We start from the raw sequence: 21763 nt of genomic DNA, 5'->3' as shown, positions 1-21763 counted from the left end.
CCACCGGTATGAATCTGTCTGGTACAAGCAAGCAAGTAGGGATTACCACGCGATTAACCGAGCTCGGTTTCTAACCCATCCGGCCAAGTACGTACTTATATTAAAAGCCCGATGGGCGGTAGACCTCGGAATCCCACCTCCGATGGGGCGAGATTTCACTCGCAACCGAGATCGCCTTTGATGGAGACAGGCTGTGCAGATCGAATGGCCGGACAATAGACGGAACTGGAATATCAAAGCGGAGAAAGAAGAAGCTAAGCCAGTCGGTGCAGAGATGGAGTCGGGATTGGCGGGATCAGAATCCGCTGGATACCTGGACTTGGTCTGGGGGTAACTTCGAGGTACGGGTCAATGTGTATCTGGATCGGAGATAAAGGTTGCCGCGGCTCCGAACCTTGATATATACAGTTTGACTCTGGGATGGTTCTACAGATTGAGAAACCATATCATGTCGGTAGGGTAGAGACGTGTTGTAGAGTAGAGTGAGGTGGAATAGATGTTCCTTTCGGAGGTTTGAAGGAATTCCAATCTAGACTGCCGACTGACCGAAGCCAAAAAAGGAAGTCTTGATGACCTAATGCCTCAATACTGTAGGATGCTAACATAGGGGGCAATTCGACGAGCATCAACGAAATAGATTTGCTCCGCTACAAGTGATTGTTACGGCCTTCATTCCTCAGCAACGGCTGCAACCGGAGTCTAGAACTAGGTACATAAGCCCATGTTACTCTAAGGTGTTGACTATTTTCCTCCGTAGCTGGAGCCCATAGATCGTGGTGTGAGCCATTGGCGAGGTTCGTCCTCCAAAGAGATGAAATGGCTCGGGCAACTTGAACCGTCGGTCTGACCACCATCGAACTCAATTCGCGCACTGAGGTCCAACGCACTCTAGCATCAAAAGAAGAAATCATGCCTACAACTATAGCTGAGCTGGCCGGAGTTTTCGGATCGAAGATGGCACCACGGCAATGTACCTGAGGGCAAGGACACCAGCATGGCTAGGACTTCGACAGACACAAACCAACAGACAAGCTAGCCTGTGCTTTGAGTACCAGGTAAGCCCGAGGTAAGCAGAAGCACCAGTGCCCAACTTCTCACCAAACGCACCGTTCTGTCGAAGCCGTTCAGCGTCATCAAGGTCGATGATCCACTGTCCAGCTCATCCCACGGCTAGATAAGACCAGAAAACATGAACCTCGGGCGAGGTTTGCGCAGATATACGTACCTCTCCCAAAGCTCTCCCAAAGCTTTCCCAAAGTTCTCATCTAGTCTGGGGTTCACACCGGGGACTTGCATTATTGGACCAAGCGCAGGGAAGGGAGGGGGACAAATGGGTGTCTAAATATCTGATCTGAGATATTCGTGGTACCCCTTAAAAAAGAAATGCCGTTGTCCGTGTTGGCTGGATATGTCCCACCGTGGCCCTGGCCTGGAGCTCCGATTTCATGCTGGTGAACTAAGCCGATGTTTTGACCCGTACCGTTGGATTCTGAACTGTCCATCCATAAGGCCGGAACGGGGTGGTACAGCATCTGGTGTTGCCTTCCATGGCTTGGCTGAATTGACTAGAGCAGAGGTCCGCGGCGGTGGCGAGATAGGCGACGGGTGTTTGAACTGAATAAACATTGGTAAGTGGGAAAATGGAAGAGATGGGGAGTGGGATGAAGGAGGAAGAGAGTCGGTCTGCTACGATGGGTTAGACCGCCATCCACCCCCGTGCGCTTTTAAAACTGCCGGGACATGGGATTCTGGCGTTGTTTCTTCCCTCGTCATCATCCGTTCAAGCTGTCTTCACAATGGCCTGTGCTGCCTCCCAACTCTATTTTTATCGCCCACCGCAAGAGCCGAATCCCCGTCCACCAAATCGTATCAGATCACTGACGTTTAGGTTTCCATGCATCCGATTGCAGTGCATTCTGGACTGGAGGGATGAGAGGGGGGCTTGCGTGGATCGCCCCTCCCAACTGACTGGGATCTAGCGATTCCGACGACCGGTTTAGATACCGTGATAGGTGTCATTATTCTCCATGTCTTCCCTGATACATAAGTATAATGGCAGATACGTGGACATCGCTGGTCGCTGGTCTCGTTGGCTTCGGCGGGTTTCAATTCTTCGCGATAGTTGTGGATTCTCTTAGCCATTGGCTCTGTTGAGGATTATCGGAGAAAATTGTGCCCAACAGACTCTTTTCTGATTATGGCATCGTGAGTCTTCTTTCCCTGCTATGCTTAGGCTTTCCCAGTCTAACTCTGTCAGCAGAGCATGCACCACGGCCAAACGACCCCCAAAGCTCCGGGCGGCCTGCAACGAGTGTCATGCGGCCAAGGCAAGTGATACTAGGTCTTCAGGCTTATTTCTCCAGTCTAATTTTCGCCGTAGGTTCGCTGCTCGGGTGAAAAATCGGGATGCCAACGGTGTGCCAATCTAGGATTGGTCTGTATATTCTCCATCTCGAGAATCGGCAAAGTCCCGGGGAAAAGAAGTAAAGCAAATCGAGCGGCGGCGGCGGCAGCAGCTTTGGCCGCCTCCTCGTCTTCATCTACGCTCAACTCAACTTCTTCGACATCCCTCCCCTCACCTACAAACCTGATTCCGCCGAATGAAGCTTTGCATTCATTCCGTTCTCTACAACACTCTGAGGATGGGACTAACGTCTCTCGACCACCATATCCCGTTACAGTGTTGACAGGGTTTCCCCGAGATCCGTCCTCCATGATCACTCCGGTACATGACTACACCAGCAACATCCAATTCTACGCTGGCGATGGTCCTCATCCTGATCCGGTCTCTCTACCGGATGTTCTTCCATCCAATGCACCCTATATCCTACCCACTAACGTCGACATTGGCCTTTCCGATCTCAGTAATCTCCCCTGGACTGCAGAGCTCGATCAACTGAGCGCGTATGGTCTACCCACCCCAGGCCTCGAGATCCCCTGCATAGCTAAAGCTCCTCCTTTGCCTTTTAGCGATCGGCAAATAAACCATGCACAGGCCCAGAATTTCCCCCAAACCCAGAGTCAGGAATGGGACCTCGATTCTGGCAGCAACACCAGCAGTGTCGATCCCCGTCGCACCAGCATCACTTCGATACGGGCGCCTATCACACCTCCGGACTATAACGTTCTTGACGACGCAGTTCCACCCACACCTCACTCCATGCGTCCCCTTGACCCTCTCAGCAGCTCCGCGTACCTGCAACTCCTCCACGACATTGAGCAGACCACCGCCCTAGGTCACACGCATACGGTGGACTCTGTCCTCGCAGCCAACCAGCGCTACCTTAGCACGCTGCTTCGCATGACGGAAACCCCTGGCTTCCAGTACGGCTACGACACACATCTTCTATTCACTGTGGCATTGAGGAAAATTATCGCGCTGTTCACCGCGGGATATCGCGATTTCGTGATTCGTATGGAGGGGCCGGAAAGTAACATCAACGGCATCAACAGTTACGCAAATAGCCACAACAACAGCAACAATGTGGCCACCGGTATCAATGGCAGCGGAGCCGACCGACTCATCCGCTTCGGAGTTTTTGAAATTGATCTCGTTGAGCAAAAGGCCATCTGCCGCAGTATCCTTCTCCGAGAGTTGAAGCGCGCAAGACTTTGTCTTATCCGATTAGTCGATGTCTTGGAAAGGGATAGTGGTGGATGCGGTGGTGCTGGACGCCACGAGGGAATGTGCGAGGAGATGAGTCGGCGGTTGGATTTGTTGGTTGGGTCATTGGAGGGAGAGTAGTCATCCCTGTTTTCCCTCGTAGATTGAGCATAAGTCTTTTCGTTTTGTCTCTTGATTCAGGCAATCTTTCTTTCTTTCTTTCTTTTTTTTTCTGGGTGGTTTTTCGATGCTGGACCATCTCTCTGTCGCTTTAGCCCTGGATTCTTGAATCTCCTCTGCTGTCTAGTCCCTAATCTTTATTACTCTTTTTTCTATGCGCTCTTTCTTTTCAACCCCTTTACATGTGCTGCATACAAAAGCCCTAATAGTTTGAGAAGTCGATGCTATTTACGAGGATACACTAAACATCACAATAAATGGCTAAACAGTCATATATGAAGAGTGACGGCCCTATGTTAAGTCAACTCCATCCAATCAATAAGAACGAACGGGCTTACCTACTTGAACTTTCCAAGGTGGAAGGAGGGCAGAGTTCTTTACGTACTAAGGTTAGATTGCGTTGCGCTATGCAATACTTACCTACCTACCTACCTATCTATCCATTGTATTACAAAAAAGAAAACAAAAAAGAGGAGAAACAAAAACACAGTGATGAACGTTATCCGTAATCAGATAGCATTGCATTGATTTAGGTTGACGTGTATTCTCTTTCCTCCTCTGCGCTTCACTATGTCTCGGCGGCCGAAGAGAGGCATCTATTCATTGAAGTGCATCTTGATTTTATGTAAGTATGCATATGCAGATATACGTAAGTGTACCTCTACCTAGCCAGGACGTAGATTGAATAAAGGGCTAGAAGGGACTGGAGTGTGGTATGACGTTGTCTTGGCTTTTGAGGGTCTGGATTGATCGATAGATCTTTCCCCTTCTCTCTATCTGGGTGTGTTTACGTGGTTTAGGAACTTCTACGTAATAGGATAGAAGATGTATAGTATGTATGTACAACCTATCGAGGAAAATCAATCCCCCATAAGGACCAAGAACAAATATCGACAACAATAAACGCACCAAATCCCGCCCTCCCATAGGGCTATTCCACCCACCACTCCTCCCCCCTCTCTGTCCTCTCCTTTCTTCCCCTTCCCTTCGGCTCTAGATTATATGAGAAGCCGCCGGGAGAATTGTTCAGTCAACAAGTCACTCGCTTTCCTCGCATTCCGAACACTTTTCGATATGGAGGCGCCCTCCCGACCCTCGAATCCAGAAACGTAGAACAAATTTGGTGCCAACTCCATCGGCTCAACTCGTTCACCCTGAATAAGAGGCATACCGTTGGACCAAAACTCTCGATGGATCCACCTAATATCTGGGTTGTTCACACAGCCTGGCAAACGCACCTTCTCGTCCTTGCCCTCCCTTTTTGGTGGTTCATCACCAATCGTGTACCCCTCATCCTGGTTTAGCTTCCCACAACTCTGATCCGAAAATGTAACTTCTTTTCGAGGCTTGCCATTCTTCCTTAATAAAGTAGCAATGTCAGAGTCTGAGAAGTTCTCTTTGGAAATGACTCTATACATGGGTTCTGAGCTACATACGCAGCCTGAACACGTATCACTAGACCCTTGGACAATCGAAATAAAAGGAGGCGCGGGAGACTTATGATCTCCGGTCGATTGCCCTGTGTTCCAGATCATCAAAGGAACTTTGGTTTTAGGCGGAAGATTAAAAGTTTGACGATCCAACGCAGTTCGGGAAATGAAGTGCGTGACGTGTAGAGGCTGGTATTTGACTTCTTGGGGAACAGCGGATGGAGCAGGATGTATGTTAATAGGGCTCTGGGAGAAAGGAGCCGCAATGATCACATAGTCAAATCTCTCAGAGTATGTATCCTCCAACCCCGAATCGGAATCCTGAGTCCAATAGACATTGAAATCTTGATGCCTCTCAATCCGCGTCACGGTAGATCCCAGCTTCAGCGAAAAGGAATCATCACGGCCAAGATGATTAGCTAGCTGCGATAGAAGATCCATATTTCCATCCCTGGCGGAGCTTTGTGGTTTCAAGCTGATACTATGTGTATCTGCGAAGTGCTTTAGATCTGCTTCACGTGGTATTGGTCGTGCCCATGCAGCTGCCCACACGATCATTTCAAGGCGTGTCTTGGGGTCGTCATACCCGTACCACTCGAGGGAGTCTCGTAAGTTCTCGTCGGTAGCTGCTTGCCAAAGTGTCCGGCGGAGGTTCATCCAGAAGCGAGGCTTTAGGCCATCCTGTCTCAAAATTTGTTTCAAGGAAGGCCAGTTGAGAGGTGGCTCCTCCGCCACATTGATCGTGAGCTTTTCGCCGTCCCAGAGACTGGCCCGGTCTAACGCGCCAAGGTTTGCCCTTCGGAGTCTATACTCGTCATAAACATAAATGATTTTCTCCTTAACGGTATCAATACTTATCGCATGAGCAAGCTCGTTTATCAAATTGTCATCCCTGTCGAAGGTGTGTCCACCGGTGTCAACCTCTGAGCCAGTCCCGTATACCTTAGTAGTACGTATCCGCCCGCCTATTCGAGCCTCTCGTTCAAATATTGTGATTTGGGTGGAATTCCCTAGTCTCTTGTCATTCTGCAGGAAATATGCAGTCGATAGCCCGGCGATACCTCCGCCTTTGCAGGTTAGAGGGGTTCAGTACTGGGCATTGAGTTGACTCACCGATGATGGCCACTTTTGCGGGTGGATTTCTCTCTTTCTCTTGTCCAGCAAATGATTCTAGTAGTGGGTTGCCTAGAGCACATTTTTCATGAAGATTCGAATCACACTCCAAATTATTCGACTTTGAGTTTGTGCTGCAAAGTGCCGGTTGCGTAGCAAGGAAGATGATGCAGAGAATGCCAACAAGATAAAAAGAGCGCTGCTTTCCTCGCATTTTGTACCTGCGATGGTCTTCCATCATGAATGAAATGTAGAATTAGAGGGGAGTGTAAAGGTGTCATCAGCAGGATACTATAATATCTATCTGGCAGTCAACACCGTGTCCTCAATGTCGGTTGAGCGTAATCATGACATGATGACACTGGCTTCGAATGTTGTTGGATCCATGAGAATTATGATTGGTTCCCCTCAACACCCCCGGCTGAGGTTTTTATATACTATAACTGGATAATATCTATTATAACACACCATAATTATATATAGGGATACGTATGCGGGTATACCCAGGTGTAGTATGTACCTCTACCTAGGGCGCAGGTAGATTGGAGAAAGGCCTAGATGCGACTGAGGTATGGTATGACGTTTTCTGGTTTTTCTTTTTAGAATTTGACTAAATGCGAATATAAGCCATATCAGCTGAGAAATGGAAATATTTAGCCAAACCTAGACGCAGCAAAAGCGACACGGTGGAAGCAGCAATGGTCACTAGGGGCTGGGACGCAGAGAGTGAGAATTTTTGTATTTTTAGATAGACTACTAGCCGAAATCCTATCTCAGCAAAAATCCATATATCTCGATCTTCAAGGCCGTGGGCTTCAATAATACGGTTTAATTGATTACATTACTGGGGCACAACCGCAGAGTCCTCCGCCTTTGTATGGTCTGCTTCCACGTTCCGCTTCTTCTTGAAGTACTCAGGATTTCACTTCATGAAGCGATAAGACTAATATCTTGAGACTGTTAGTGGGTGGATTTGAAGGATCTGTATGATTCTGCTCAAGGATCTCATTGGTAACCTTCCGAACTCCACGGAGGCCCAACGGGGCTCCTATAACATCAAAAAGGTCGATTGCCGCGTTGACTGACTCGCTTTTCCATGGATTCGTCGGTAGGGGCGATAATAGGATACATTAAATGGCTGCCAGATTTCAGCGATACTAAGCTCGGTTTTTCACTTTTCTTTTTCTTTTCCCGTGATATTCGGGCACAGCGGTGAAAATAAACTCTTACTCGCTGTTGTAGGTTGATTGCATGATTATGACAATGGGAATAGCTTGAAAATTGATTTATATATGCACGAGGTGTACTAAACAACTAGGGAAATACCGATGAGTACTCTACATTTAAGTATCATTAGATGAGATATTGGCTAACTTTGGATGCCGGATGGTCTAGTCGGCTCTTACCCCCTCCTGCAGAGGGTGAAGTAGCTTGGGCCCCGCTGCTTCCCCATCAATTCTAAGGTTGACGGTTCGAATCCCGCGATGAAGGTCCGCGTCCATCCATCATTGCAGGTTGGCGAAAGTGTTCGTGAGCTTTGCTCCAACAATGCTGGGTCATCCTGTGGCGTGATGGGTGGTGTCATCCGCTTTCTGTAATTTTTTTTTTTTTTTTTTTTTTTTTTTTTTTTAAAAAAAAAAAATTAAAAACAAAAAGAACACCAGGAATAAATCGGATCTTAATCTCTCTCTGTGTGTGTGCGCGTGTGTTTGTTTGTGTCTTGAGGTTTTCTAGGCGATGAGATGGAAGATACAGTAGCACCTATTCATCGCCCAATCTCCCTTGATAAAGAACAAATGCAGGAATATAGATTGACAACAAAGGGGTGGTGGTGTCGAATTCCCCGGCTACCTCTCTTTATATTTCTACAGAAATTATGTTGAAGATCACGTCGGAGGAGAGTTCTGACTCTGTATATGCCCAGTGCCAGGAAGGATTTATTCAACATATCTGAGGGAACTATCGGTCAAAGATCTCATTTGTGTCCCACCCCTTGGCTATTTGTATACCGGGCGTAGTGACAACCTGACCTGAAATACTATATAGGGCATTGCGCATTCCAATATTGCGGATTGGAATTCTGGTATTTTTAGTAGTTCAGGGGGTAAATATACCCTTGCCCCAAGAGGAGAAACCAAGGCATCGATGGCTTTATATGAAGCATTTGTAGACCCCAACCCAGGCAATTTTCAATGGCAAGCAGGCCACACGCCCGTGAATTAGGCGCAGAAGACTAAGAGTGCATATGGATTCTATTAACTGAGAAGTGGATGATTTAGTCACCATTATTAGTACAGTGAAGGAGGGAAGGTTCTCCAGACATCCATTACCTAGTGCAGAGTGCTAATACATCAAAAATCACATTTCTTTAGAGATCCTGCTTTTCTATTAGGCTAATTGCTTTGGCTTTCTCTCTATACATAAATTCCTAGATAGGACGGAAGTACGAGCATTCTGTTGACTGTGATGCTCGGTGGTCGTCTATATAGGCATCCGGTAAAATAATAATCTAGAATCACAAAGAAATACAAAGAAAGTTCGAAGAACTGATGCCCTACCTAGTCTATCGAAATTCCCGGAAAGCCTCACTTATTCACTGTGTCTACCCCATCCCCTAGTCACTCAGCCCCCATTAGACTTCCCATACGAAGGTGAATACTCCGTACACCGTAGCTAGATAATAATCTCAATCGTTAACGCGATCAGAAGTCCAGTCACTTCTCGCTCTATTACTCAAGCGTTGCTATACATTATTTCTTGATCACGCAAGAGTTTGCTGACTTGTCTTTGTATCCCGCAATAAATCTCCGATACATTGCCGAAAGGGTACCCAAAATGATACCTATCATATTTGGGATGCGCTGGACAGAAGCGGTGGGATTAGGTATGTCACCATTATGCATGATTTGTTGTAAAGTCACATGGTGGGATTCCTGCTGAAAACTCCTCTCAGGGATCTGAGATGTCCAATGTCAGCACAAATCTTGCGACAGGTACCCAAAGCCAAAATGTTCTCAAATCTGCGTAGAAAGCTTTTTTGCTGCGAAAGAGACAGAGGTAGCGTGGAAGAAAACACTCCTAGTGCCCAGGTGACCCAAAGGGCAATGGTGAAGCTGAACTTGAACCAAACACTGTTGTTCCCCTGCCTTCCACCATAAAAAGACAGCCGGCGGAAGCTACGCCGAAGGAAGATGAAAACTTCCATGACCTGGATCGTCTGCCGAGCTCATCAAATCAACTCAAAGATCATTCTCAGGAAGAGGTGCAACTAGAAGATATCAAAATCTCGGATAAGACCGACGATAAGGCGGGTACTGAAGCCACTGGCAACGCATCTTCAACCAACACGGAACACGTCGATGCAACGGTCGATACCGATTCGGAATGCAATACAAAAGGGTCTCTAATGAAAAGAGCCTTTGACAACCTACAATATTCCGACATAGTAGAAGAGATTGTAGCTCACGATGCTACTAACTATGGTCTGTCATCCTACGCCCCAATTGGAATCGGCTATTAACAAGAACCACAGCATCGAGTGTGTGGACAGTTGTCTCTTTTGGACTAGGGGTAAAGGCCGCTGCCGTTCCTACGCAGTAAACAGCGCTAATTCCATCCTGCAGATGATCAAAAACCATCAGGATCAGAAAGAAGCAATATTCGCTTCCTCTGCGTTTCTTGCAGATATTCTCGCTTGATATTCTATACTGGAGAGTCTCTACCGAAAGGGCCAGTCTCAAACGCAAGACGCCATTGTGAGCGTATATAAAGCTATTCTCAAATACACCGCAGAAGTGAACAAGCGCCAAAAAGCAAGCAAGATGGGTATGTCGTCTCCCTTCATGTCGGTCTATACTTACACTGTCTAGGAAAAACTTGGAATAGCCTATCTTCAGTCTCCAACACACCCCTGACAACGCTTGAATCTACTGTGAGGGAACAAGATCTGATAGTTCGGGACCCCATGGGGTTCAGTCGAAGACAAGTTAGGTGAGGTCTAAATTCTGCTTTCTACGATCTGGGGAATATGTCATATATTTGCTAATTTTAATACCATAAAGCACCAAGTGAGCAAGCCGAAAATACGTTAGCCGAAATAGAGGTTATTGTTCAAAATACAGAGACGATCAAGTATGAAGTGGATGATAAAGTAGCTCCTCCCTAGCCCTAAGCCATCAATTCTGACTCCTCTAGGGATAAAAAGGCAAAGATTATTGGATTGGCTCTCCACCACACCGAATTCACAGACGCAGAACGACAACCAAGATGTTCGAACAGACCAAACAGGTAATTGGTTGTTGTCGTCATATGACTACCACCAGTGGAAAGCCACGCCTGGGGAAAATCTCTGGCTACATGGGCCTGGTTAGTAGTATTAATCCAAAGAAAGAATTGTGCTAACAAGTTGTAAATAGCGGATTGTGGGAAGTCAATTCTATGGTGAGTAAGTAATATGCCAGAATATTAACTCCACTAATTTGTTTCAGCCCCACCGTGATAGTATTGTCTGTCTCACTTCTCACTTAGTGAGACAGACAATACTATCAAACTCGCCCATTTCTCTGTCAAGGAATTTTTGACTGCTAAGAATACTGGTTCATCAAGTCCGTGGTGGCAGCTGAGCGAAATGGAAGGCCACCAAAGCATAGCAGCACGGGCTATTGAATACTTGCTTGAGAAAACGGAGCTCCTAAGCGAAGAATGTGCACGTACTCTTCCGCTATTCAACTACGCTGCAAAACACTGGCATGAGCACTTCCTTAAGCTCGGTGATCTTACTACCGAACCAACGAACATAAACAAAAAGTTTTTCTGTCTGTTTGAGAATTGCAAAGTCTACACGAACTGGTCAATGTACCATCTAGGATAGTACAAGGAACCGAGACATCCCCTCTGCTTGGCTTCTAGACTTGGATTGGTTGCCGTGGTTCATCAGCTCCTCCTATCTGAGCATGAACCTCTGGTGGGTTCCAAAGGCTCATTGTACAGAAGTGCGGTGCAAGCTTCTGCCAGTAAAGGTCATCTCGCTGTTCTAATACGGCTATTGAAGGAGATCGAGATTTCGGAAGAAATTGCGGTGGATGTTCTGCGGTTGTTGACGTAAGATGATCCTTCGCCCGAGCTTCTTGAAACCCTCTCAGGAATAATTCTGGACCCAGATAAGGTGTATATCAAGTCAGAAAATGGATTGCCTGTGTTGGGTCATAAAGTTCTTTCTTGTGCGGTCACGAGTCGCGAGCTAGGACTATACTGGATGACCCGGTTATTAAATTTGCATCAACAGTCGTATTTCTTCTTTGATTGTGACTTTATGGAGGGCCTGATGCGCAATCCCCACGGGCAACAAATTGCGCGGCTACTCTATGAAAAAGGACCAAATTGCATTCAACTGACATCAGAACTGGCATTGAGGATCGCTCTTTAGGGTCATTTCAACCCTCCTGCTGTGTATTACTTCTTTAAGAAATGTGGATCACAGATTCCACTCGAGAAAGGAATGTTATTCGTATTTTCAAACTACGCTCCATTAAAGGTCTTGGAATCACTTTTCCAAAGTCGCATTGTTGCAATTGCAATTACAGGGCCGGTGTTGAGCATTGAAGGCAGGGAGAACCCTGATACAGCTATGACTTTATTTTGAGTCAGGATTCTGTCTACGGAAGAGGTTGTATGTGGGAATCGATATCCTGTGTGGGGTGGGAAAGTGATGACGGTTCGATAGAACTGTAAATCACTTGACACTTACTATATCAAGGTCAGGGTCATGTCTTCAGCGCAACCGCAGTTCTTTGTAAACAATAAAAGAATGAAATCTTAGTACCGTACTAATTTCATCCATAGGTCACATTTAAGCTACCATAAAATCATCAACCCTCTTGTGGTCTAAAGACCTACAGAACAGCCCTCCCGGACAAGAAATCGACCACATCCTGCAATCCCTCCCACACCTTCTTCTCCGCGTCTCCCTCGCTTGTTACATTTCCATCTTTATCATCACCAAGCTCCTCCAACAGAACCCTACTCCCTCTGATCCCGATCATTGCGACTCCCTCCCCATCAATACCCACAGATCGACCAGCCCAACCCTCAAGGAACTCCATACACTTAACGGCCAACCGGAACGCCCGAATACGATCAATCGGAGAGACCTTCCCGCCCTGCTGGAAATGTCCCGGCACGACGCCCTTCGCCTCGAACCGTCCATGTGCCTCGTCTTGAATGATCCGAGCGATCATGTCGGTGCTGTACTGCGGGGAGGTGTTTTCAGTGCGGATGATCAGTTTACCAGCTCGGGGTGCGCCGTGGTCATTTGCAAATTGGGAGCGGAGGTACGAGATGTCGTTGGAGAGGCGATCGAGAGTTACTGGATTCGCGGGCGTGTAGACGGTCATGGCACCGGCGGTCAGTGCGGCTGCTGTGGCGAGATATGCGGAGCTGGGCTCTTGGTTTGGGTCCTGGGACGGGGGCAAGCCGGAGCCTTGGGCCTCGACGACGAAGACGCGGCGCCGAGACGAGGAGGCGGATTGTCGAAGGACGTCGCAGAAGTAGACGAGCGTGTTGAGACTGGTGTCGCTACCGAGACTGTACTCGGTTCCGGGGACGTTGTTGGCCATGCTGGCGGGGAGGAGGATCATGGGGATGCGGAAGGATGGGTAGGTGGATCTGGCGGCACGGAGTTGGTGGATTGCAGTGTGGGCTTCGAGACCGCCGATGACGAGGAGAGCGTCGAAGGCATGCGATTCGAAGCAATGCGCGGTGGTGGGCAGGTCAACACCGGGAAGGCCGATGTTCGTGCCGATATCTGAGCCGCCGTCGGTGATCCAGTCTTCGCAGTCTTCCCAACGCAGGACCCCCACGCTGGAGACGGGAGTGTCGGCGTGGTGACGGCAGAGACCCGGGAAGCCGTTGTGAATAGCGATGGGCGTGTGGCCTTTGGTCAGGCAATAGGCAACGGCAGCGCGCGTGGCGGGGTTCATCCCGGCGGCGGGATTGCCAACGTGAACGATAGCAATGCGCATTCTCTGTCATATGATCAGTATAAATGGTCAAAGAGAGGATGAAGAGAGATTAAGGCACCTTTTCCTGTGGCAGCATCGTACGCGGATGATCTGCCGTGCTCAACCGTCGATATGCGCGATGATGTTCCATGAATTCGGGGTCTCGCAGCTGCATCGCCTTGTCAAAGTCCTTGGCCTGCAGACTCGCATTGGCCTCTTTGGTCAGGGCCACCGTTTCAGCCAACGAGGAAGTTTTAATCCGCGCCTCCTGGATCGTCACGACCGGCGACGGCGAGTCCGGGGTCATGTCAAGCACTGCTTTGACAGCCTCGATGCCCTGCAGGGTAGCGAGCCAACGGTCGTAGGCGCAGGGACTGCCGCCGCGCTGGATATGACCGAGCACGGTGACACGCGTATCGAGATCCAACCGGCTACTGAGGACGTTTTTGACCATTTCGGAGGAAATATGCTGCAGATTATGATCCTGGGCACCTTCGGCCATGATAACGATGGTGCGTCGTTTTCCACGGTTTCGATTCTGCCTCACGTTAGCCCTAGCCCCCTTCTCGATCCCTATCACCCAAAGCGAAGAGGACGAACCTTCATGATAATCTCACACATATCATCTTCCCAGCCCTGCCTCGGCGGTCTCTCCGGGATAAACAACCAATCGGCCCCGGTAGCAATAGCGGCCATGAGCGCCAACCATCCACAATGTCTTCCCATCACCTCAACCACAAACCCCCTGCAGTGCGAACTCGCCGTATCAAAGACACTATCAACCGCCTCACAGATTCTCGTCAACGCCGAATAACATCCGATCGTCGCATCCGTGCCCGAGAAATCATTATCAATGGAGCCCAACAAACCCACGACACTCAGATTCTCATGACCCTTGACCTGCTCAGCTTCTAATTCGCCCTTCTCGACCAACTCCTCCAATAAACCCGGCCACTCGCCCCGGAAGATATCCGCACCCGTCAAACTGCCGTCTCCGCCGCAAATCACGAGCGCGTCGATGCCATTTAGAATCAGGTTCTTTGCTGCCTGTAGACGCCCCTCGCGCTGCATGAAGGGCTTGCATCGCACAGATCCGATCAAGGTGCCTCCTCGAGGGAGATAACCGCGGACGTCTTCCCAGACAAGCGGGTGGATGCTAGCGGGGCCGCCAGTGATCAGTCCGTCGTAGCCTTCGTGGATGGCGTAGGGGGTGCAGGAGAAACGGATGGCGGTACGGACGACGGCGCGGATGGCGGCGTTCATGCCGGGAGCGTCGCCGCCGGAGGTGAGAATACCGATGTTGCGGGTGGGCATGATTGCTTGAATGGGTAGGTAGTTGTAGAGAAGACAAAAAGAGGATGTGAGAGGTGTAAGGAATTAAGAGAAGTAAGTAAAAATATTAAGGAAGTAGGTTGTAGGTAAATAGTGACAGTGAGAATGATTAGAGCGATGAAAAAAGAAGAATCCAAGAGCAGGGATAGAGGCAGAAAGCAAGCGAGATAAATAGATAAAAGTACGCCTCGTACAGAAGTTACTTAGGAATTCACGTCACCTGCAGCTGTCAAAGAACGGATGGGCTGATGCTCCCGATTGTACGACGCGTGGCGGAACCCGGGTCTCGTTATAGGTTGCCGTTACTGGGATCTGTCGGGATTCGGGATTGTCGGGTGGAAGTGGTGGAGGGGAGAATCAATAATGAACAGAGTAATAAGATCAGGATATTAAAGTGGTGATCGTGATGCAGTGCGATCTTATCAGTAATGGTGAACATGCTAAGCTGGGATCAGACAACGCTGACGTATGCCAACAGGGCGAAAGTACGAACCATCTACATAAGCATACCTATCAGGACTTTTCTTCTATTGCACTTCTCGCTTGCATTGAACAACCATCTAGGTACAGATGCATCGATATATAGCCAACCTTCATAGCACCTATATCGGACCATCAGCCGGCAAACAACGCCCTCTCGTAAACGAGCGATCGATCGTCTTTAACCTGTTCGAGCCCAAATATTTGAACATCCAGCGATGTAGGAGCTTCATCCAGTTGAAACACGAAAATAAGTGTCGACAAACCTCTTGAAAATGCCCCAGAAATCGCAAAAGGATGTAAGTCCACACACTACCAAAAAGCAATACAGATCCCCTGTAACGAAACGCCAATAACGCCCCCATTTCTCAATAAGCAATCCAATATCAATCATCCTCCTCCCCAATCTCCAGTTCCACGGCCCTCATCCCCCTCCGCACTGTTCCCCTTTCACAAAGTCGATTATACCACGCTGTCAACTCTGGAAACCGCTCCAGGTCGAGCTTGAGGGATCCAGCGGCCGCGACGGCAGGGAAGTGAATGAGATCCGCTAGGGTACTAATGCATCGAAGCGTCAGCTTCATCTCGTCATTTCCCTCTGACCTGAGACAGAAAAAGTGAGAAACTTACCATTTCTTCCCCACCAAATACCCCCCACTCTTCCGATCCTGCAACCGTCCCTCCAGGTGGAGATACAGGTGTATCATCTTCAGCACTACCTCGCCCTGACTGTTTGGCGATGGGGATCGTGTCTGTATCCTCCTTCGGTCCTGCGCCTGCGCCTGCGTCTTTGACCGCTCAGGCAAATGCCCCACCCATTCCTGGATCTCCGCTGCTCCTTTGGTCCGGTTGCTGTAGGAAATTCTCTGTCCTCTGTCGTACTTGGCGACCAGGTACGACACAATGGAGACAACGTCGTTCAGGGCGATTTGTGCCCCGTTGGATTGGATGTCAGTCAGGTAAGGGATATGGGGGTGGTGACGGTGCGTAAGGTCCATTTCGTATGGGAGTCTGTATCCTAAGTCAGGTCTAGTGAGATGTGATGGGATGGATGGGCCCTGCTTACCGTAGCTCCTCTAGCAGAATGGCGATTACAGCGGAGTCGAGCGAGCGCGGACGCGCGTGGAGCTCGATCTGGCTGGGTTGATGGGGGAAAACGTTCATGGTGGATGGTAGGTACCTAGCATAGGTACTGCGAAGTATAGGTATTCAGTTTCTGATGAGACTAGATGGAACGAGATGCAGGTCGGTTGTAGATAGAGATGAAGCAAATGGATGTCGATCGCGGATGATTCACAAGGCTAGTAGTTTTTGGAATAAGGGCCCGAGTGACTTCATTATTTATCATCTCTTAATGCTTAGTTTAAGTATCTGCATTGTCTGAGTCAAAGTGAGCAGAGGTAAGAGTGAGCACATGGGAAGTTCCATGTCCAGGACCATGGGTAAGGAGTGTTTAATGTGACCTACCGGAGAATAGATCGAGGAAATGGTCGAGAGATAAGTGTTGACTCAGATCAAGGATTATGACAGGAAATACAGAGCTGATGGTTCCATGTGCCTGTGCCTGCGCCACTTCAGATCACATTGGTGGATCGTCTGATCGGGATCAGCCTGGTAGATGCGTCGGTGCCTACACTGAGTACCATGGGACGGGGAGGAGGGGCGGGACTGATCTCCGCACCGAGTACACACCAGATTATAACATTTAGTTCTATTAAAGCGCGTATTTCGGATAGTATATCTTTTTTTTTTTTTTTTTTAATTTCAGATCTTCCTATCGACCAAAAGTTGAACACTAAGCAAATATTTTCGACAACCTGAGCGAAAACCAATAGGAACCAATTTCGATTCAACATGTTTACCTAGAGTACTGTGAAATTATCTTTGCAGAATTGATAGCAGTCATCGTGGTGACTCAATGATCAGTAGACTTCCTGTCGAAGGGTATTCCCTGGTACTGTATTGCAAGCTGAACATCACAGTGGAGAAACCCGCGCTCGCCGAGTATCCACGTGGTAATAATCATATTAATATATCTACTTTTGATTTAAATAGCGATGGCATTGTGAGATTCCTCTCGTTTGGCTATATGAATAGCCCGTCTTTGATTTCTACCAAAACTGAACCCCAGTCGAGACGCCGAGAGGCCCGATCTTCCTTCTCACACATAGCCTCAACAAAGCGTCTACACCACACATAATGATCGCTACCAACGGTTTCGTAGCCCTCCAGCATCTGTATAGCCCATTCTCGATAGATCAGATCCTCAACTTCGATCGCGACCATTACGAGCGGCAACGGCCAGAGCTTGGTAGGCGGAGGTGTCGTCTTCGAGCCCTCTGGTCGTAGGGTCTTGAGCTGTTGAGATATTCGAATGATCTCCTTGGCGTGCGCATCTGCCGCATGTCGCACGTCATTCGAAATGAGACATCGAGAGTAGGAAATCTCAGCACTGTGATAAAGTTCGCGGAGAACCAGGTATGTACATCGATTCCGTCCTTCATGTCGACCAGAATTACCATCCTGGTCGATAGATATTCGATATGAATCCAACTTTCTCCGAATATTTTTCACCGCGTGGCTGCTCGGAGAAGATCCCTTTGTTTTTGTGATCATATGTAACGCGAACGAAAGCCGAAGTATGAGCTCTAGAAGTGGATCGGTCATGGAGTTACTAACCCATGATATTACTCTCGCTTGTACACCGGTCAGTTTATCCTTGTAACCTGGGGTCTGTAATACCGAAGCAACAAAACGAATGGTATTCCTCAGTCGATTTGAACGAGCCAAGGCTAGGTCAAGATGTGCGAGAAAGAAGCATGCGACCAATAGCGCATCCTGATCATCCTCGTCAGTCTGAACCGAGGAATGGTATGGATGACCCATCGTATCATCCCGAGCTCCGGATCCCAATCCTGAAGTGGAATCCCGTACTCCTTTTCGATAAATGATATGCTCTCTTGGTAGTGTGCGAATGAATCATACAATGAACTCGCTTATCCGACGAAGAAAAGGTTCGCTGAAGTCCACGCCAAGATGGCAGAGAGCACAACAGGATGGTTTCCGGCGAAGCGATGAAAAAAGAGCGTATAGAAGGTCCAGTCTAGCCGTTTGAATGAAAATCCGCCAGCTAGGGCTCTCGAGTAATGCTTTGCCAAAAGATGTGTCGGTAGTTCTTCTATCCGGGGTTTCGTTTATTTGGTGGCCCTATATCATTGCCTGTCCATCTGTGCGGCTCAGAGATCATGAATTCCGTCGACTTTGCAATATGGTCAGGCGGTCCGCTTGGACCGGAATATACAGGTGGGGATCGTCGGCGCTATTCACGGCAATGAGGTGAATGGAATTCCGGTCATTCAACAAACATTTAAGCGACTAGAAGAAAAGATCAGTAGTGAAAAATCGATGCCAGAATTCGCAGGCACAATAATTGGGGTTCCAGTACTCAATGTGCCAGGGTTCCTGGATTCTGTGCGCTCTTTTGATGGACACGATCTTAATCGGCTGATGCCAGGGTATGTATGACTGCTTCCGACAGTTTTCTGCTGAGGGTCTTGACTGACAAAAAAATGAATAATCAAGTAATCCAAATGGAGCAGCCCCGCAGCAATACGCATATCGCGTGTTCCAAGAGATCGTGATGAAGATGAATTATGTCTTTGATCTCCACACGGCGTCTGCCGGCCGGCAGAACGCGTTGTATGTTCGCGCCAACATGAGCGATGCCGTTATCTGCGAGATGGTAAAGAATTTATGCCCTTAGATTATTGTGCATAATACAAGCCCCGGGGACTCGCTTCGTGGATGCGCCCAGAAGAAAGGCATCAAGGCATTGACAGTCGAGGTATGAGGATATGAGGACCCCCACCGTATCAGGTACACAAGGAGTAATACGAGTTAGATCGGAAATCCCAGTGTCTTTCAGCATGATCTCTTCACGAGAGCAGTGGACGGGATTTGCAATGCTCTTACACTTGGATTGGGATATCTGTTTCTGTTGAGCCCAGACACGCCTATATCGCCGCAAGAAGATCCAGTAGTTCGCTGCCGAAGTGTGAGGCTTGAACTCCGAAGGAATCTGACGGAGGTTAACTCTCTAATGCACTAGTATCATATAGTATTGACTATTCTCGCAAACCGCGGGCATCCTCCAAGGCAAGTCCAATTCCGTACGATCAAGACTTTTGATTGCTAATTGTGATGATAGTGTACAAAAAGGTAGCAGATCCTGTGATCAAAGGAGATGTCATAGCGGAAATACACTCGGTCTTTGGTGAACTGCTCGAACGGTTTGTCGCTCCCAGTGAGCATGCCACAGTGATTGTTGGTCTAGAGTCTAACTCCATTGCGAAAGTTGGCAATCGAATCGTGAGTGTATATTCGTTTTGCGCTGCCACTCTCCACGGACTAACTCATTGGTAATCAATTCTAGGTTCACCTTGGGGCCATTGGGGATGAGTTTCTGCGCGAGGTGAGGGCATCTCTAAAACAGTTACCCGAAGATCATAAGATACAGGGAAGTCAGGAGAAAAATTCCAAATTTGAAAGGGTAAATCCAATTAGAAAGAAATGCTAGGGAAAATATAGTCAATGCGATTATTTCTATAGGTCCGAATTTCTTAGGGTAGTTAGTTAGGGTGATTACAATAATGTAAACAGAAGAATTGGTAGTTAGGGTGATAGCCAAACGGTTCCCACACGCTAACCCCAAACTGACACGTGACTCACCGCCCACGACCCTCCAGCTTTTTTGCCACCGCCCTCCTCCCCCGCCAATCAGGGCGCCGAGAAAAATGAAAATGCCCTCCAGCGGCCCAAATAATCCTTATCGAGAGATTCCCATCCAGTCTTTCCACTCCGCAACTTTCACATCTCAGAAGAAAGTCCGCCACCATGCCTCAGAACGAATACGTCGAGAGATGGCAGAAGCTGCACGGAAAGCGGTACGTATCCCTTTCTCCCGTCTACCCATCGATCTGACATCTAACATCTAACCCACCACAGCTTCGACTCCGAGGAGAAAGCTCGCAAGAAGCAGGCCCGTGAAGGCCACAAGGCCTCGAAGGATGCCCAGAACCTGCGCGGTCTGCGGGCCAAGCTGCATCAGCAGCAGCGCCACAAGGAGAAGATCCAGATGCGCAAGCGCATCAAGGCCCAGGAGGAGAAGAACGTCAAGTCCAACACGGAAGCCGCCGATCTGTCGTCCGCCGTGCCGCACTACCTGCTCGACCGGTCCGAGGCCACCAACGCCAAGGCCCTGTCCTCCGCCATCAAGGACAAGCGTAACGAGAAGGCCGCCAAGTTCGCCGTGCCGATTCCCAAAGTTCGCGGTATCTCAGAGGAGGAGATGTTCAAGGTGGTGAACACGGGCAAGAAGACTCACAAGAAGGCGTGGAAGCGAATGATCACGAAACCCACTTTCGTCGGTCAGGATTTCACGAGACAGAATGTGAAGTACGAGCGGTTTATCCGGTATGCACTTTGCCTGGAATTCCCCGATCGAATGGATGAGGGATGATGATGGCTGACTTTCTTTCTTTCTAGACCCATGGGTTTGCGTTACAAGAAGGCCAATGTCACCCACCCCAAGCTCGGCGTTACGATCCAGGTCCCTATCCTCAATGTCCAGAAGAACCCCAACAACCCGCTGTACACCCGTCTTGGAGTTTTGAGTCGGGGTACCATCATCGAAGTCAACGTCAGTGACCTGGGAATGGTTACTACGTCAGGCAAGGTGGTTTGGGGTAAATGGGCACAGGTTACCAGTAAGTGTGTCGCCCGAGTTTCCTTGCCAAGGCTAAATGTGTGTTAGACAACCCCGAGAACGACGGTTGCGTGAATGCGTAAGTCATCCATCTTTTGGTTTAAGGGTCATCTTACTAACGGACGCAGGGTTCTTCTTGTTTAAAATATGAATAGCGATTTGATTTTACTGGCAGGGCTTCTGACGGATACCTTTGTTCTTGTTGATTGTTTTTAGACGGATTGAGCTAAATAAAATTTGTTAATTCTCACCATTGTTTTGCCTACGTACCGCCCCCGGGACGGCCTGTTATCGTACTTTCGTACGTATTGCACATGGTTGTTATCTGGAGGGGTCTACGTGTAGTAAATGGGCATTGATATTCGTGAATCAAGATAGGGATAGTATGACGTCTGTAGCTGGTCCAACTCGGGTATTATCCAACCTGATGGTACAATTGCTGCCTTATTCGGACTCAAGTGACAACCATTCTTAAGGAGAGGGATGATCCCCGCACTCCCTCCACCCTCCAATCTCCATCCCTTGTCCCGGAATATATTAAAAGGAATCAAATCCCGCCTCGTCGACAATTGATGCCAGAAACGGTGCAGATCATCAATCAAGATCGACTTCCACTAGAATCAACCGGGTTTCAGCGCCGACAGCGCATAGCATAGAATTAGAACCCGCGATGTACGTTGCAGGGCTGGTGGGTCACGGTTTCCTACCCACCACTGAGAGTGATGAGGAGGACGACTCTACGGCGACCGTCCATGCGATGCTGCTGTACATCGGTACATTGCCCCCCCCGATGACTGGCTTGGGGTCTCTCGGGCCCCGGAGAGGTACGAGCAGCAGCTTGCTTCCCCGAGTGGCGAGGCAG

The 21763-nt window shown here is 48.7% G+C and overlaps 8 protein-coding genes across 8 annotated transcripts; 4 read left to right on the top strand and 4 right to left on the bottom strand.

Moving 5' to 3' along the window:
* Positions 1-2197: 2197 nt before the first annotated feature.
* KD926_011370 (uncharacterized protein) lies at positions 2198-3745 on the top strand (the record flags this gene model as incomplete). Its single annotated transcript, XM_053103645.1, has 3 exons — positions 2198-2205; positions 2261-2376; positions 2430-3745. The coding sequence occupies 3 exons, from the start codon at positions 2198-2200 to the stop codon at positions 3743-3745; spliced, it is 1440 nt and encodes a 479-aa protein (XP_052953013.1).
* Positions 3746-4782: 1037 nt separating this feature from the next.
* KD926_011369 (uncharacterized protein) lies at positions 4783-6541 on the bottom strand (the record flags this gene model as incomplete). The annotated part of the gene is made up of 2 exons (XM_053103644.1): positions 4783-6281; positions 6328-6541. The coding sequence occupies 2 exons, from the start codon at positions 6539-6541 to the stop codon at positions 4783-4785; spliced, it is 1713 nt and encodes a 570-aa protein (XP_052953012.1).
* A 2621-nt stretch (positions 6542-9162) lies between these two features.
* On the top strand, positions 9163-9847 carry KD926_011368 (uncharacterized protein; the record flags this gene model as incomplete). The annotated part of the gene is made up of 2 exons (XM_053103643.1): positions 9163-9211; positions 9417-9847. 2 exons carry the CDS (start codon positions 9163-9165, stop codon positions 9845-9847), a joined length of 480 nt encoding a protein of 159 aa, XP_052953011.1.
* Positions 9848-10635: 788 nt separating this feature from the next.
* KD926_011367 (uncharacterized protein) lies at positions 10636-11431 on the top strand (the record flags this gene model as incomplete). The annotated part of the gene is made up of 4 exons (XM_053103642.1): positions 10636-10692; positions 10743-10771; positions 10855-11181; positions 11236-11431. 4 exons carry the CDS (start codon positions 10636-10638, stop codon positions 11429-11431), a joined length of 609 nt encoding a protein of 202 aa, XP_052953010.1.
* Positions 11432-12218: 787 nt separating this feature from the next.
* Positions 12219-14639, bottom strand: KD926_011366 (pyrophosphate-dependent phosphofructo-1-kinase; the record flags this gene model as incomplete). The annotated part of the gene is made up of 3 exons (XM_053103641.1): positions 12219-13349; positions 13405-13863; positions 13926-14639. The coding sequence occupies 3 exons, from the start codon at positions 14637-14639 to the stop codon at positions 12219-12221; spliced, it is 2304 nt and encodes a 767-aa protein (XP_052953009.1).
* An 884-nt stretch (positions 14640-15523) lies between these two features.
* On the bottom strand, positions 15524-16301 carry KD926_011365 (glutathione S-transferase family protein; the record flags this gene model as incomplete). Its single annotated transcript, XM_053103639.1, has 3 exons — positions 15524-15695; positions 15768-16148; positions 16204-16301. The coding sequence occupies 3 exons, from the start codon at positions 16299-16301 to the stop codon at positions 15524-15526; spliced, it is 651 nt and encodes a 216-aa protein (XP_052953008.1).
* A 921-nt stretch (positions 16302-17222) lies between these two features.
* Positions 17223-18023, bottom strand: KD926_011364 (uncharacterized protein; the record flags this gene model as incomplete). Its single annotated transcript, XM_053103638.1, has 1 exon — positions 17223-18023. The coding sequence occupies one exon, from the start codon at positions 18021-18023 to the stop codon at positions 17223-17225; it is 801 nt and encodes a 266-aa protein (XP_052953007.1).
* A 519-nt stretch (positions 18024-18542) lies between these two features.
* KD926_011363 (rRNA-processing protein NSA2) lies at positions 18543-21045 on the top strand (the record flags this gene model as incomplete). The annotated part of the gene is made up of 9 exons (XM_053103637.1): positions 18543-18652; positions 18720-18879; positions 19356-19505; positions 19570-19608; positions 20040-20080; positions 20142-20609; positions 20682-20902; positions 20950-20980; positions 21030-21045. The coding sequence occupies 9 exons, from the start codon at positions 18543-18545 to the stop codon at positions 21043-21045; spliced, it is 1236 nt and encodes a 411-aa protein (XP_052953006.1).
* Between the last annotated feature and the right edge of the window lie 718 nt (positions 21046-21763).

Source organism: Aspergillus affinis (assembly GCF_023601865.1).
Source record: "Aspergillus affinis strain CMG 70 chromosome Unknown NODE_94_length_150008_cov_85_032155, whole genome shotgun sequence".
NCBI lineage: Eukaryota > Fungi > Ascomycota > Eurotiomycetes > Eurotiales > Aspergillaceae > Aspergillus > Aspergillus affinis.
Note: the sequence above shows the minus strand (reverse complement) of the source record. Positions and strands in the feature narration are given on the sequence as shown.